Raw genomic sequence first — 15,130 nt, 5'->3', positions numbered from 1 at the left:
CAAACTTTAAAATGCCTCCATCACATTAAGATGTATCTTTGTGAGAGTACCCACCCACTCACACAGAAAGGAGAAACAGTCCTAAATTAGTTACTGTAAAATCAATTTATAAATTTACACCCAAGCAAACTTTCTTGTAAGTTACCAGGAAAAATTATCAAATAATATCATTATCCAAGAGAGGAGGAGCAAAACGCTTTGGGCACTAAGACATGGAAAGAAAATTGAGAAAAGAGAAAAATGGGCAAAAAATTTTTACAGACATACTCAAAGTTCACCATAGTTGATGAGAAAGTGCTGCAATACTCTCTAAGAAGCAATGTGTGCTGGGAAATCAGAGGCAATCACGACGGAAATGATGATGCCAACATAATTCATGCTACATTTATGATGTCTATCAACCTAGTAGTTATTACATGCTAGAAAAAACCACAAAATTACCCTAACAATATACTGTGACATACTGTAGTATAACAGTATTTTGTTGACTATGTTGGATAGTATTTTCTTAATATGATGCATGTGGTTATTGAATATTTCAACATGAATGTTCTCAACAGAAGATTGAAAAATATTTGCTTTTAATGTAGTATGGAATGAAAGAATATCTGGAGTGGGGAACATTTAGTCTGATACACTGAACCAGAAAAATCAATAATAGCTATCTTCTGTGAAAGGATGTTCATTTTGTACTACATTTTCCACAAATCCTGTACATTATTTTAATTCTGAATTTCCTGAGTTCATCTTTATGTATTGAAAAAATTCTGTACACATGCATACTGAAACTGGGAAACTGTATCCTAAAATGGATGTGCAACCTAGCCTGTTGCAATCAGCAACAATAATTTTCCCCTTAACAAATACTCCTCGGATTTTTAATTCTGTGCTTTACCCTACTCTCTTGTCACTTGGTGGAAATCTTTAAGTTCTTTTCTCCATTCCTGGTAACTTTTACCTATGAATTTATCATTATATATGCATTACATCTATGGTCTGACAATCAAAATTTATTTTATGCAAGACAAAATCTTTTCTTGCATAGATTTCCCAGTATGTATCTGAGACAAGAATATTTCTAAAATTGCGTAATATCTCAACATGGTATATGCAAGTAATCATAGGATTCTGCCCAAGCACTTTAGAATTTGTTTTTGTGGTTAGTATGGTACCAGTATAACTTTTAACATTTTATCACATGGACACTACCTGTAATAAAACCTGACAAATCAAAAGGTCAGTCTGGCTCAGGGCATAGAAGAAATAAATAGAATTGAAAAGTTGAATGGAATGCATGGAGAATAATATGAGGAATTCAGAAGTCAGGGATTACATGTGAAATTACATTACCGAAATTTCAAAACTTTGCTTCCAATTCATTTGTGTGTCAGGAGAATAATTAAAGGTAGGAATAGACTTCTCATTTGAGAAGCATTTTCAATGAAGCTGAAACTATAAATTATGTTCAGAAAATACTTTAAATTTGAAGCACAAATACCAAACTTACCCATGAACTGCACATTTCGTTACCATAATACAGGAAGTTTAAAGGTTCATTCTATACCAAAGGAATTTTACCGAGTCAGAGGGTGGGTTACCTGTCTAAGTGATTACCTTTGCACACTGGAGATATTTTGCAGAATCAGGTTGGAACAGAGATTAGGTTCCAAGTATGCTTCAGGTCTCATATCAAATGAGAACCAGACACTGGACTCACACTGAATGGCACTAAAATTTCATAAACTATTCTTACATTTTCCAAGTTCAAATGTTACAACAGCCTGGTTGGTGTGTGATTATCACATCATTATCATGATATCCTTACACCACAGACAGTTCATGGGACAGAATTGTGCCTCAGGAGTATTCCTGTGATAGGATCTCAGTCTGGAGACCCAGCGTGGGAGGATCCCATTAAAGGTACTTTAACAGATCATTAAAGGAAAATGAGGGAAACAACCAGTGTGTCAAAATACTGTATCAAAAACTTGGAATATGTATCTGAGCCTTTTTTTTTTTCCCCCCACCCATTAGAGTCCAGTCAGGTAGCAAAAGCCCCCTGTTAACAGCAAAAATGGGATCTAAGAGAATGCGTTTGGGTCTAAGTCCTACCAGACAAAACTTCTGATCTGCAACAGTGGTAAAACATTCTTTTCAAACTTGCAGCTGGCTACAGAGTCAGAATTACATTTAAAGATAAAAATTTGTGTATCAAAGTGCAATAATGTTTTGATTTAGGGTATCTGAAAACACTGAAAGTTAGTCTATAAAAGACCTACAACATATTTGAACCATAAGTGTACAGAGATATATTTTAACAGCTATCTCCCAAACTTCTCTGAATGGACCTCTTTCAGTGTCTTTTAAATTATTTAATTTTCAAAGTCTATTATTTTTTAACTGCTTTTTACTTATTTATTTAAATTTTGATACTTCTCAACATTTTTGGGGCTTTCTATCCCATAATAACCAGATCAGACTAAGTTATGTACAGAAAACCACTGTCTAAATATGTATCAATTTCCCACCATTGACCAGAAATATCACTATGGATAGCTACAAAAGCTTTGATTGTAGTCACAAGAAAGCTTGTGCTCAGCTATTTCAGCCTTCTCCCCTCAACTGCCCACACTTTGCTTTGTGAGTATTCACTTTTTTAATTGATTAGTGCAATTTCTTAACAACAGACAACATATAAAATTGTATATGAGCAGATGATTTACAATATTAGAAATTCGAAGAGGGCTACACTTTCTAGCACAAAAAAACATATAAACATTCTCTTTTAATAAGTTTCTAAAGCAATTTTTCACATTTTTATTAGAATAAATTAAATTTGTATTACTAGTTCTACTGGGTGATTTCAATTAGATGTTTTTTCTTCTTCATTATTAATCCTATGATAAATAGAAGAGACTCTAAGAATAATCTCAGCATCTAAGATGAAGTTCTAAAGGTCAGATATAACAAAAGAAACAATTCTGACCTCTATCACAGATTCTCTATTTTCATAAACTTTGCATAGCACAATCAAGTAGGTTTACCTCAGATGAGCAAATACAGAAACAATTTTGCTTAGTGGATGATGATAAAGAATCCCATTTTCTGTTATCAGTTACAATTCTACATATCCTTCTCCTTGACTGTGAAGAAATGTAACCAATTTCAGAATGAATTAAGGGAGTGCTTAGCCTAAAACTTTCAGAGAGCAGTGAATGAAAACTTCTTGCATTTCAGGATTAAGTTAAAGGAATATATCCAGTCTACTTATTCACATACCACATTTAAAGCCTGAGTACATCGTGGTGTTAAAACCTAAAGCCATGTAACCAACATTTAGCTGAGTTTATGATCTCCTCTATTGTGCTGCTACAATCTTTACAAATTCATACACAGGTGAAGGCAGAGATCCACCTAATAAAGTCACTTCTGTCAGAATATATATTACATACATCAAAATGGCTTTGTATGAGAACAAGCTCACTTTCTCCTGGCTTCTTTGTATAATCAGTAGCATTTCCCTTCCCTATATTGTATAAAATCAGGTAGGTTCAAAGTATACAAGGAAAGATTTTACTGAGATCACTATGGTGCCATTCTGACTACATTTTAGAAAGGGGCTTCACATAGCTGGTCTTACTCTACATCTTTGACATATGCACGCTGATAGGACAGATGAGGAATTTGCAATTATGGTAGGATTTTTATAACAGGAGAGATACACCAGTGCTTGGCCATTCAACTATAAAGAGATTAATTTACTAAAAATGTTGGTACTCAGTTTCTAAAGAAGTACAGAATATATTGGTGGACCTAATAAAGAAAACTCTCCCATTGCTGTAATCCCATATTTATTTCTATATCAATAATACTATCCCATACATTTCAGAGTGTTCCAGGGTTGCTTCTTGAAGAAATCTTGCATCTTTTAGATCTCTGACATTTGGTTTTCACCTTATGGATGGCAAACTCATTTCTTTTTCAGACACCTTTCTTTTTCATATAGATAAAACATGTTAAAAGTGTTCACAGAAAAAAATGAACTCCATTAAAGGAAACAAATTTAACTTATTCTTCCATTATTAAGATGACTCCTTTTAGCAGAAGATCCTGGGAGCACAAAGTACCATATCACTGACTGCATAGTCCATACAGATTAAAATGCACGAAACTTCAATCAAAATACTTTCAAGTTCAATAAACTAGTAATATTGTCCAGAAAAGGACCATTTTGTCATAGTAAGTATTTCAAGAAATAAGCCTATTAAACTGAGATTCAGTTGAAGGATAAAAAATTCAACACTAACACTTAAATTTAATAACATGCTCAGCCAAATACAAAATTCCATTTCCTGCTAGATCAAAATTTAATTGATCCACTTCATTATTTGATAACAACATTGTATTCTATTAAAACGCTTATTTACTATTTTCTTCAGCTACTACTCAAAAATCCAGCAAAACACTCTCCCTCAGCATAAAGTCCAGAAGATAGTGTAATATTATTTACAGAAGTAAAGGTAATTCCCCTAAAAAATACATCTCTGCAATGTAAAGTCCCCTGAGAGTGCCTCACTAAAACAAGTATCTCCAAATTAATTTAAAGAGATTGTTTACACATAGAAAAGTTCGCAGAACTGGACTCAGAGATAGAAAGAACAAGACATTCACTCATCTCTATTCACATCCTGCATTCTGCCTGATTATATTAATGGAATATTCATTAGCACAACAAAATAAGTTACACTCAATACACCAGTTTAAGCTCACTTACATGCTGAAATTATTAACCAGTTTACAGTGCTAACAACACATAAAATATGAATTTTACAAATCAGTATTCTGCCTAAAGGTGCAACTGAAAACACTAAATAAATAAAATAGATAACTTATATTTATAATCATACTGACTTACCCTGGTAGAAGAATTCACCAAAGAACCATCCAGATTGCCAGTGTTGCACTTGAAATTCAAATATACATCAGGATTGTGATTTGCTTCCCATCTTCCCAAATCAGGAGTCACTGACTTGTCCGAGTTTGCAGTTATTTTCTGGTAGGCAGTGCAAGTCATTCCTGTGAAACTGGATGGCTTGATCATGAAGGCTTCCAGAGCAATATTACGAGATACCTGTGAAAACATTGACAATAGTCATGTCACAAACTCATTAACCATACTTGCAATATTGTATGTGCATTGTGTACTTAACTGCATACACTCAATAAAGGATTGTGCATGTATACACTTACGTATATCCTTGGGCTGAGAAAGAAAACAGAACTTATTTGAAAACATGATATAGAATTCTACAACAGCATAGTGGATTTGCTTCAATCTTTCTTTCTTACATATACATATATATATATATATATACACACGATCCTGTTTCTATCAGTTACATTAGTTATTATTACATCAGTTTTGCAATTTCATCATTATCAACTCCCATGGAATCTGGAATTAAAGCGACAGAGTTATAAAGTGAACTAGCAACACCAGGCTTAAGAACTATTTAAAAATTGAATACGGATGTGCTTTTGTACCTCAAAAAAGCAGCAGAAACCTTCTTAGCTATTTAGTGGCTGAGTCGTTTCACAGACCTTGTTCCATGAGAATACTGAACATGACTACACAGTTCAGTGCAACACCATGGTACAGGTACATTTTTGGCCTGCCCTTTAGCAAAGTGAAGTGTATGGAGACAGAGGTCATAGCAGACTGCAGAGACACATCTCTACCCTTAAACCAGCATTCTCATTTCATCACAGGCCTGTGCATGAGATAAACAGCTCACGTTGTAACAGGTGGAGACTGGTAGCACACTGATAGGACTACATGGTTTCTGCTTCCAGGCATAGATTGTTTAGTGATCTATGGACCTGGAAGTGCTGGATTAATGGTTGGACTCGATCCTAAAGGTCTTTGACCACCTAAATGATTCTGTGATTCAATGTCACAAGGCTGACACAGTTTATAGAGTTTCTCTTTTTTTCCTTTGGAATTGTACTAGAAGCTACTGGGTGCCTAAGCCATGGGGGATTTTTATTTACTGTTTTCTAAAATAAAGAAAGCAGATGCAATTTCTGTGTGACAGTTTCCTGGCTGGCCTCCCAAAGGAGCAGACATGTTTGGTATGGCATAAGATGACAGCGGAAATACTCCACAGCTTTTGTTTATTTACAAATTGCACTCAACAGTAAACTACTTCTCCTACAGAAAACCATGAGAAGCTATTTTAGCCAGATAAAGCATGGCAAAACAGTTAGTGACACATATCTAAGTACATAGAGTTACTCTTTTCAGTAATGTCAACATCTTTCTGAAGCAGTGATGGGGAAAAAACCTGACCTTTGTCACTTGACATTTAAAAGAAATGTAAGTATAAAACAACAGAGCCCTCCTCGCTGTCACATTGCAAAATAATTCTAGATGTCACATTATTGTCACTACACATTTAATATAAATACTTTTAGCAAATTTGATTCTTTTATGTAAATGGGAATTAAACAAAAAAATTTCCTTTAAAAAACAGTCCAATATATTTTTGTCCTTGTTTGGAAGACTGCTTTTCTAAAAACATACAGTGAATGAATTAAGGCTATTATGCTATTTGGCTTCCTCTCTAATTCAATTCAGCCTATAATTCCTTTTTTTTTGGGGTTGCTTTTATTTTTATACATTATTGCTGTACCTGAACTCACATCGAAACAGTGTTTTTGTGTAAATGCAGTGGACAATTGAGAAAAGAATACATGTTGTTTAAAAGCAAGCAAGCAAGCAAGCAAACTAACCCAAGGAACAATAAGGCTTTAAAGTATTTATCTAAAATTCTAAAAGGGTAACTTTAAAGCTTTTGATTCAGATGTATTCCTGCTATTTAGATGTTGAAACTGGCAAGAAGACAATGTCTTACTCTCCAAATGGCAACCTCTCAGTATCCAAGTCACACATTTGTGTAGGTGGAGGCCAAGGATTAAAAAAAATTATTTCTAACAGGTACAGTTTGCGTCTGAAAAACTAAAACTAACCCCAAATTAGTAATGTTTAGGACACGATAGACCTTTTTTGATAATCTTCTAAATACTTTAAGCAGAAATTGTCTACAATCCTCTTGGAAAGGCATATTAAAATCTTCAAATTGCAAGGGAACATGTTGTTTTGTATTAAAAATGTCAGTCACTCATTCAACTTGGACCTTTCAAATAAAGCCGTATACTATAGTGGCTTTAAAAATAGAAACTGAGTGAATAGTAAGAACACTATATTGTAACAATAAATACAACTGAACAAAGAAAACCATTTTTTATACCACTGGTGATATTTAAAAAATATTTTGGTCTTGCAAATAGAAATCAAGAGAAAAAAAATCTTACAAAACACTTTAATTTTTTGAAATACCTTTGATATAACTTGAGTCTTGCTTGTCAATATTTGACTTGCAATCTGTTCCACACATCGTACAATCCTGGTGCAGGCTTTGTCCTCCTTTTGAGCCATCCACAACACATGGTCATCCACCAACATTATATTGCTGGCAATTTCAATAAGAGCATCCCCAACCTGGAAGAGGAAAAAAAAAAAAAACAAACAAGAAAAGGTATTGTCTGTAAAACTCACAAAGTAAAGAAAGAACAGATAAGAGTACAATGAAGGCAATGAAGGCAGGTGCCTCACTTCTCTTGGTAACCATCATTGAAAGACAGCTTTGATTTTATAAAAAATGTAAATGGACTGAAAAAGAAAAACTGAGAAAGGAGAAGTGCAACTCACATCAAGGAAGAGGTTTCTAATTCACAACTTTAAAGCTTATCCTCTAGATAAACCACACAAATTGAGTCTCTCATCTGGCAATAAATAGAATTCCAGAATTATCACCCTCTTTCTTAAACTAATTAAAATTGGCCAAGCCCCTCTAAAGAACTGCTTCATGTTCAATCAAAGGACCTTGAAGGGGAAGGGTGGGGAGAAGGAAAAAACAAAGCAGAGGGAAAATATATTTGAAAGACATCTTTGTTACAGACATAGTGGAGTAAACCTGAAGTATAGCTCAGGTGCTGATACAAACTTAGATCATCTCATTAGCCGTAGCTTTGGTAGTTCTAATTCATGCTTGTGCCTAACCCAAAATAACAGATCTTGTTTCACCAGATGACATTTTGCAGATTTTGGTTAACTAGGTGTTTGAAATTTTATTAGTAGCTACATTTAAAAAGAATAAATACCACTGAGAATATTTTTTGTAATTATTTCAAGCTAAAATAAAAATGTTTACTTTTTAAAATTCAAAAGCTTCATTTGAGTAAAATTTGAAAATCAACATGACCATGTTACCAATATTTTTGAAGGCAAAGATAAAAGATATACCCAGTTGTCACAAATAAACTTGAATAAAAAGGTATATAGAAGAGAAAAACAACTGAGAAATATTGCTAAAGAAAAGTTAAAGCCAAAAAGTCACACTAATGGAAACAGAAAAATAAGGCAAATACACAGATAATTCAGTGGAAATGAAAACAGAAATTCAGCAATGATGAAAAAGATTTAAAAGACGGCTGAGGTTTTGAAGTTAGTTCTGCATTTTCAATAAAAAAATACATAAATTTCACATGCACTGCAAAGGAAACAAATAATGAGACTATATGTGAAATTTTCTGTGACTGTTCCTGAAATATTTAATCTATTTTTGAGAACATAATTACTAGATAATTCTAGATGGCTTTTGACAATGTGACAGAGTTATTGATAAAATGAATAATAACAAATCACATTAAGAGTCTGGAGTGATTTATGAGAAACTATAAAAGCAAATACCAATCAACTAGGCAGTAACTTACTGAGGGCAGAACAATAGTCTATAAATATACAAAAGGAGAGAAATAAGAAAAGGAAGTAATTTATACTATAATTAAATGCATTAATGAAGAGTAAAGGCATGCCATTAAAAAGACAAAAAATTGGGCTAATATATCTATATCTTCCTGACAAAAAATCGTAGTGTTGCAAATATGGCCCTCGTGCTGCTGTTGAACCTCTCCTGTTTGAGAGGTGAACCACCAGATGGGATAAAGTACCTTTAGCTTGTATAAAAAATGAACAGTCCTGCATGGAATGGGACATGCATCCAAGGGAAGAGGTACAGAAACTGTACTAATTTAGTAAGAATGTTTTTGAAAGTATTTTGAAAATTTGCATTTTAATTGATTTCTAATGAATTCGTATAATTGTAGCTTCAGTTCCTAGTCAATTGCAAACTAACTGCCTTTTATTAAATAAAGTTCAGTCCTATTTATAATTATGGGTACAGCCTCATGCACAAAGCTATTGACACTTAAATTTTACCAATACTTTTGTACCTTCTGAGTGAGAGTTAAGAAATGGGTGGTAGTAAAGAGTTCAGTGAATGAGGACCCTATTTAGGAAACTTGAGAGAGAGAAGAAAGTGTAAAGGGAAACAGAGAAAAATTAGGAGAAATGTTATAAATTAAGAAAATAATAAGGGTTACTAAATTAGATATGTAGAGATAAGTGATGGAGATAGAGATGTTTCGATACCGAAAAGCAGAAACTAAAATCTATTTGAAAGGCAGAAGAAGTCAATTAAAAGATTAGAGATGCTGCTCAGTTTTAATGGAAAATGCATCAGCTGCTAGAAAAATAAAGAGGCTTTATAGCAAATCCAGCTGTTTCCTTTGAATGTTAAATTTTTATTTTGTCAGAAAGCAGTAAGATCTTATCAGGATTTTGAGCTGAAATAAAGTTGCAGCTTTGAAACATGATTCTTGGAGAGCACTTAATAATATACTTTAGATCTAGTGTTTAATGGTGAAATTGGAGACTTTCTCAAATTGGCACTAAAATGTTAACTGTTATAATTCCCAGAGCCAGAACGGAATGAACATTGCCAAACCAAAAGAAAACATCATGTGCTCAAAAATTGCAGTTTATGAAATCTTTATGCAAGCAGTTACTCTGAAAATTAACAGCAAAAACATATGATGAACATTTCTGTTCTCTGTAAAAACCTATCTTTCCCATAGGGTTTGCACAACTCTGATTAGATTTTCCTGCAAAAATGGCATACATACTGGTAAAAATTTCTGTACAAAGTTGCACATAAAGACATATTATCTTTTCTTTACATGAAGTGATACCTTCTCTCAAAATTCAGTGAAAACCTCCTGATGCAATGAAGAAAACAAGAGAAGCTCCAGTGGCCAGACAGAGTCCATTCTAACACATTAGACATGGTAGAAATTAAAAAGGAAATTAAATAAGCAGCTCATTAAAAAACAGGTTTTATTCCTAAGCAGCAATGCCCTTGTCATCAGAGAAGAAGACTTAGTTGTCCTTTTTGGCACAAAGAGACACATCACAGTTTATGCAGAACATTTGCAATCAGCAATCAGTTCTAGAAGCTACTCTTCAGTGTGTGCCCGCATACATTAAGAACAGGGCCATATGTCAAGACTTCTCTTCTAAGTGATACTTTTTTTCAGCATAGAGAAGATATCTTACATCTTCAACTTCATCCACGAAGACAATTAACTTTTCCATTATATAAGCCAAATATATTACATCCATTTTGTCCGAAAAGAGGGAAGCACCTCTCGTGTAGGCTGTCAGCTGGCGGGAAAATTCAACCACGGTTGTCAAATTGATGTGCATCTGAAAATACATTAGAATTGTTAGGCTTAATAAATCAGCTAGCTTCATTATCTTTAAAAACTGGAGATCACATCCATTGGTATAATGCCTGCCATAATTTCTCATGGATTTATGTGCATCAATATGCCATAGATATACATTTCAGGGGCACATGAAAGTATCTTCAGCCTTAAGTCTTAGATTTCATTGCTGTTATCTGAAGACACCAGCACAACAGGCCAACAAATTCTGAAGATTTTTGTCTACTTTTTCTAGACTGTAACTATCTGGCCTCATAAAGCATACCAAGCTACCAACCTTGCCTTGCCTCTATCTTTAGATCCTCATAAAAACAACAGTGTCAGCAATGGCTCCTACACACAGTGGTACATGGTTGGAGAACAAGGTAAGTTCAGACTGGATGTGAAGAAAATCTTTCCTGTCATAAGAGCAGTCAGGCATTTGAACAGGTCACTCCCAGAAGTTGTGCAGCCTCCATCCTCAGAGGTTGTAAAGATCTCAGTGTCTAAAGCCCTGAGAAACCCAACATCACCTCATTGCTTACAGGAGAACAAACTGGATTCTACACACCATCCTTATTATTACCCTGCAAGTGCAATGGCTCTCTTAATATTAGTTACTACTATTTATGAACCCATATGAAAACTATCTTTCTGTGGTCTTATCTAGCACTACTACTAGGGAAGAAATGAACAAGGAAACTGAAAGTTGTAAAATTAGCATGGCAGTTATACATCTGTGCCATCCTCCACATCCTCCTGTTGTGCTCTTTTTTCCTCATTAATTTCTATCTACCTACTTTTTCATCTCATTCTTTTACTTATCCTTAAGAAACAGTTTAAGTAGTGCTTTTTTTGAAGACATCAAAAAGGCATTCTACAGAAGAAAGGCACTTCAGCTGATGAAACTCTGATATGGGACTTCACGAGAAATTAACATCTTTCTGGATAAACCCACGAGGGGAAGACAAAGAACAAAGTGAAGCACTGATCACTGTGTCAACATTACTAATAATCATCTCGACTCTAAGCACTCTAATGGAAAAAAAATATTAAGATAAAGGTAATAAATGCTGGGCACTTGTTCCTACTACAACTTCCAATTGCCAAAGAAACAAATTGTTGTCTTTCAAGTAAGCATTTTGTTAAAAGTCCATCCATCCCAAACTTGTGAATGAACCAACACTTCTTGCAAGCTATTCAACAAGATCAGTACCAGAGAAGGAGAGCCTTGGATTTCACAATGTTACCTGACTAAAAGCATGAAGAACTTGAGTTATTTCTTGTGAATAAGGACATTCAGAATAGTTTTCTTCATCCCAGCGCCCAGTTCGATTACATTTACGCCACGCCTTAGCCTCTTCTGCGCCATTGTGAAATGCAACGGAGTTAAAAGAATACTGGAGACAGGGGTGGTAAGCAGTTATACCAGCCAAAGTTTTGGGCCACCTATAAACAGCATGATAGTAAAAATTAAAATGTGAAAGGCAACTTACAATATAGATATATATAACAATAGATAACCATATAAAGCAATATACAGAGATATATGAGAAAAAAGGGCTATTTAAACTTTTACTTCATAATGTTTTATAACGAATTACTTTGTTTCTTTGGAAAATGTCAAAATTATACAGGTTCAAGTCTGGCTGATCACACATTCATTCTGCATTAATTCCAGGAAGGTGTTTAGTGTTAAGGAAAAAGGTATGGCTGGTGTTTTTACTACATTCATGTTTGCAAACTGCAAAAAGCAGAGCAGTAAGTCTGTGAAACAAAAAAAAAAAACCTTAAAACCCTATTACTAAATGCTCTTAAAAAGTAAGTGCTCAAAATGTACCTGAAAATCTCAGAAAACAATAAACAAGATTTCAGTAGAGATCATGTGCGATGGAGGAGGAAGGAACTAGCCCTCAAAAATTAGCTATTTAGGTATATGTGATTTATGTAGCGTGATTCTAAAACATTCTTTGAAAACAAACTAAATCAAGAGCAGCTGTGTAAAATACAGCTTTTTACCGGCTAGGCTCTTAGTTCAATGCCTTAGAAAGCCTCGTGCAGCCTAGAGCGGTAGCACGGGCAATCCAGCATTTCAGTAGCTCTGAAAATGGCAAATAGTAGCTGCAAAGCTGATACCACTAGTAGAAGCAAAGAGGGAGAAATACAGCCTTCGGTTGCCCAATTCCTGCAATTAGAAGCTTCCAAATAGAGACAGAAACGCACAGATGTTCGCAGAAGGATCACAAAGCCAAAGAGGGCGGGTCCCCTCTTGGGCCCTTCTTTTATTCAGAAAAGGGGAAAGGGGAGGACTGGGGGCAGACCTGAGGTGACCGGCCAATCAGACACTGCTAAAGAGTTTGAGTTGCATTTGGTTTTGCCCACACTTGGAACAAAGGAGTTGAGGAGCACATGGCAGAGGCAAGTCTGGCTTGTCTCGAGGAGGGGGAAGGGAAGCTCGTAACAGGCAGCAACAAGCAGCCAGAATTCTTCTATTTAGCTGATGGGTCTGTTATAAAATACACTTTTTCTGCATTCTCTAGAATGGCACAACTGGAACTATTTCTATAGATAAACAATCTATTGTCATTTACAGCCTAGTATGGACATAGCAGGATCAGGTAATTGGGAGAAAACAAAGAAAATCATAAGCATATCCTCAGCGAGTCAGCAGGTGTGGCAAGGATATGGTTCTTGAATTGCACTGATGTAATGACTGAACCCAATAAATCACAAAAATATTCTGCCTTTCAATGAAAGCACAGCTTGGCAATCAGCCTTTCCTCAAACATATGTATTAACTCCTCTTAATTACACAATGCACGTTCCATTGTACATTGTTCCATAATAGACTGAAAGGTTTTGGGCTATAAAAGTTTTCTTCATTTCAAAGAAAAGCTGAGAAGAAAAATACTTTTATTTGTCACACCTGTCACTGAAATAATTCAATTTGTGATGTAAAAACAGTTGATAAAAAATGAATCATAAAAAGAGCTTCCCCAAAAAATCAAAATATGTCCAGTAGTATATATAGTATATAGTGTATAGTAGCATAGAGGCCTTTTGCCTCTGGGCTAAAATACTACTTTTAGTAAAACATTTGCATTAATGCAATTGGGCCACACATTGGCAACTTGCATCAAAAGTAAAACGAACAAGATTATTCTGAAACTAGCACTGTCACAGTGAGCAGAACCTGGCCTTTATGACTAGGAATGATAGCATGTAACAACATTACCATTCGCTTTTCAGAATAACCTTACAGCATTTTAGAAAACAAAAAAATAGAGTAAAATATGGCCATGATAGCAAAAACCTCTTAGCACAAAAGGCCAGTTCATTCTGACTCTCAGTGCCTAACTCTTGCTGCAGTTACATAATTATAAATACCACCTAGGCTGTACAACTGAAATAGCCACACTTCCCTAACAGTTGACACTTTTTTCCTTTCTTTCGCCCAATAAAAGAACTGTTCTTTCTAGTTTTGCCTCTGTGGTTCAATTCTTTCTACTTACATACTTGTTATGTTACCAAATCTTCAAAGACCTTTGTAAGAAAACATGCTGGTGTGATAGCTCCATCTCTGAGGATTAACCTTTGCAACAATTTCAAGCACTAGTGCTGAATTTGAGCCTGATAAATTCTCTATGATTTTAAATTCATTCTCAAATGCCAAAAGAACCTATGGACTCAGCATTCTGTTGATGTACATTTAAAAAATAAATTTATATGGATTTCTAGGAAGATGATCAATAGAAAGAAAAATGTCCACTCCTGTTTTTTTGATTTCTATAAAATGACAAAAATGCCCCTGGTGTTAGCTTGTGCAGCCTGTAGGATTTATATATATTTATTTTATGGAGAAAAGAATGTCATTTTAGGGCAAGAACATGAACTTCATAGAGTTGTCATCTAAAAGATTCTATATGTGTTTTTTGATAGGAAGTATACATTTCTTAAAATATCTAACTAAAACATATTTAAGCACATCCACTATGAGAAAACATAATCCCAGTTTTTGTGACGACAAAAAAATCTGTAAGATTGTCAAAGGTCTCTAATGAACTTTAATCCATATATATGGATTGCCTCAGCAATTTTACCTCAGTGAAAGAGGTAAACTCACTGGAACTGAGGTTAACACATAATAAAATAGCTTTGTAGTAAAGAGAAAAGAGATTATTTGAGTAGGTTATTTTTTTCCACTTCTTTCTAATTCAATCCTTTATTTTTATTCAAACACAAGAAATAGTACAAAAAGCCTTTGGGAAAGTTTTAAAGGTAACCTAAAAATAAAGAGAGGCTTTCAGGTCAGAAATATTTGCAGAAAGTTCTGTTGTTTAAGAGAAGCTTCCTTCCTCATCTACTTTCCTTTCATTAACTATTCGAGCTGAATTCTCATTATAATTCATTTGATAACAAATTACTGTCTTTCTCAATGGGATTGCCATCATACATCAGTCTTATT

General features: G+C 34.5%; 1 protein-coding gene across 1 annotated transcript in view; it reads right to left on the bottom strand.

Moving 5' to 3' along the window:
• ADGRA1 (adhesion G protein-coupled receptor A1) overlaps positions 1 to 15,130 on the bottom strand; it is a 263,104-nt gene that overhangs the window by 105,736 nt on the left and 142,238 nt on the right. The window contains exons 9-12 of the mRNA XM_032116446.1: positions 11,916 to 12,114; positions 10,517 to 10,666; positions 7,400 to 7,561; positions 4,916 to 5,131 (exon numbers count right to left, since the gene is read on the bottom strand). Coding sequence (XP_031972337.1) covers positions 4,916 to 5,131; positions 7,400 to 7,561; positions 10,517 to 10,666; positions 11,916 to 12,114 — 727 coding nt within the window. The remainder of the gene's footprint in view (positions 1 to 4,915; positions 5,132 to 7,399; positions 7,562 to 10,516; positions 10,667 to 11,915; positions 12,115 to 15,130) is intronic.

The sequence above is a fragment of the Corvus moneduloides genome, chromosome 8, assembly GCF_009650955.1.
Source record: "Corvus moneduloides isolate bCorMon1 chromosome 8, bCorMon1.pri, whole genome shotgun sequence".
NCBI lineage: Eukaryota > Metazoa > Chordata > Aves > Passeriformes > Corvidae > Corvus > Corvus moneduloides.
The sequence above is the reverse complement of the archived record's forward strand: the minus strand, read 5'-3'. Positions and strand labels throughout refer to the sequence as shown.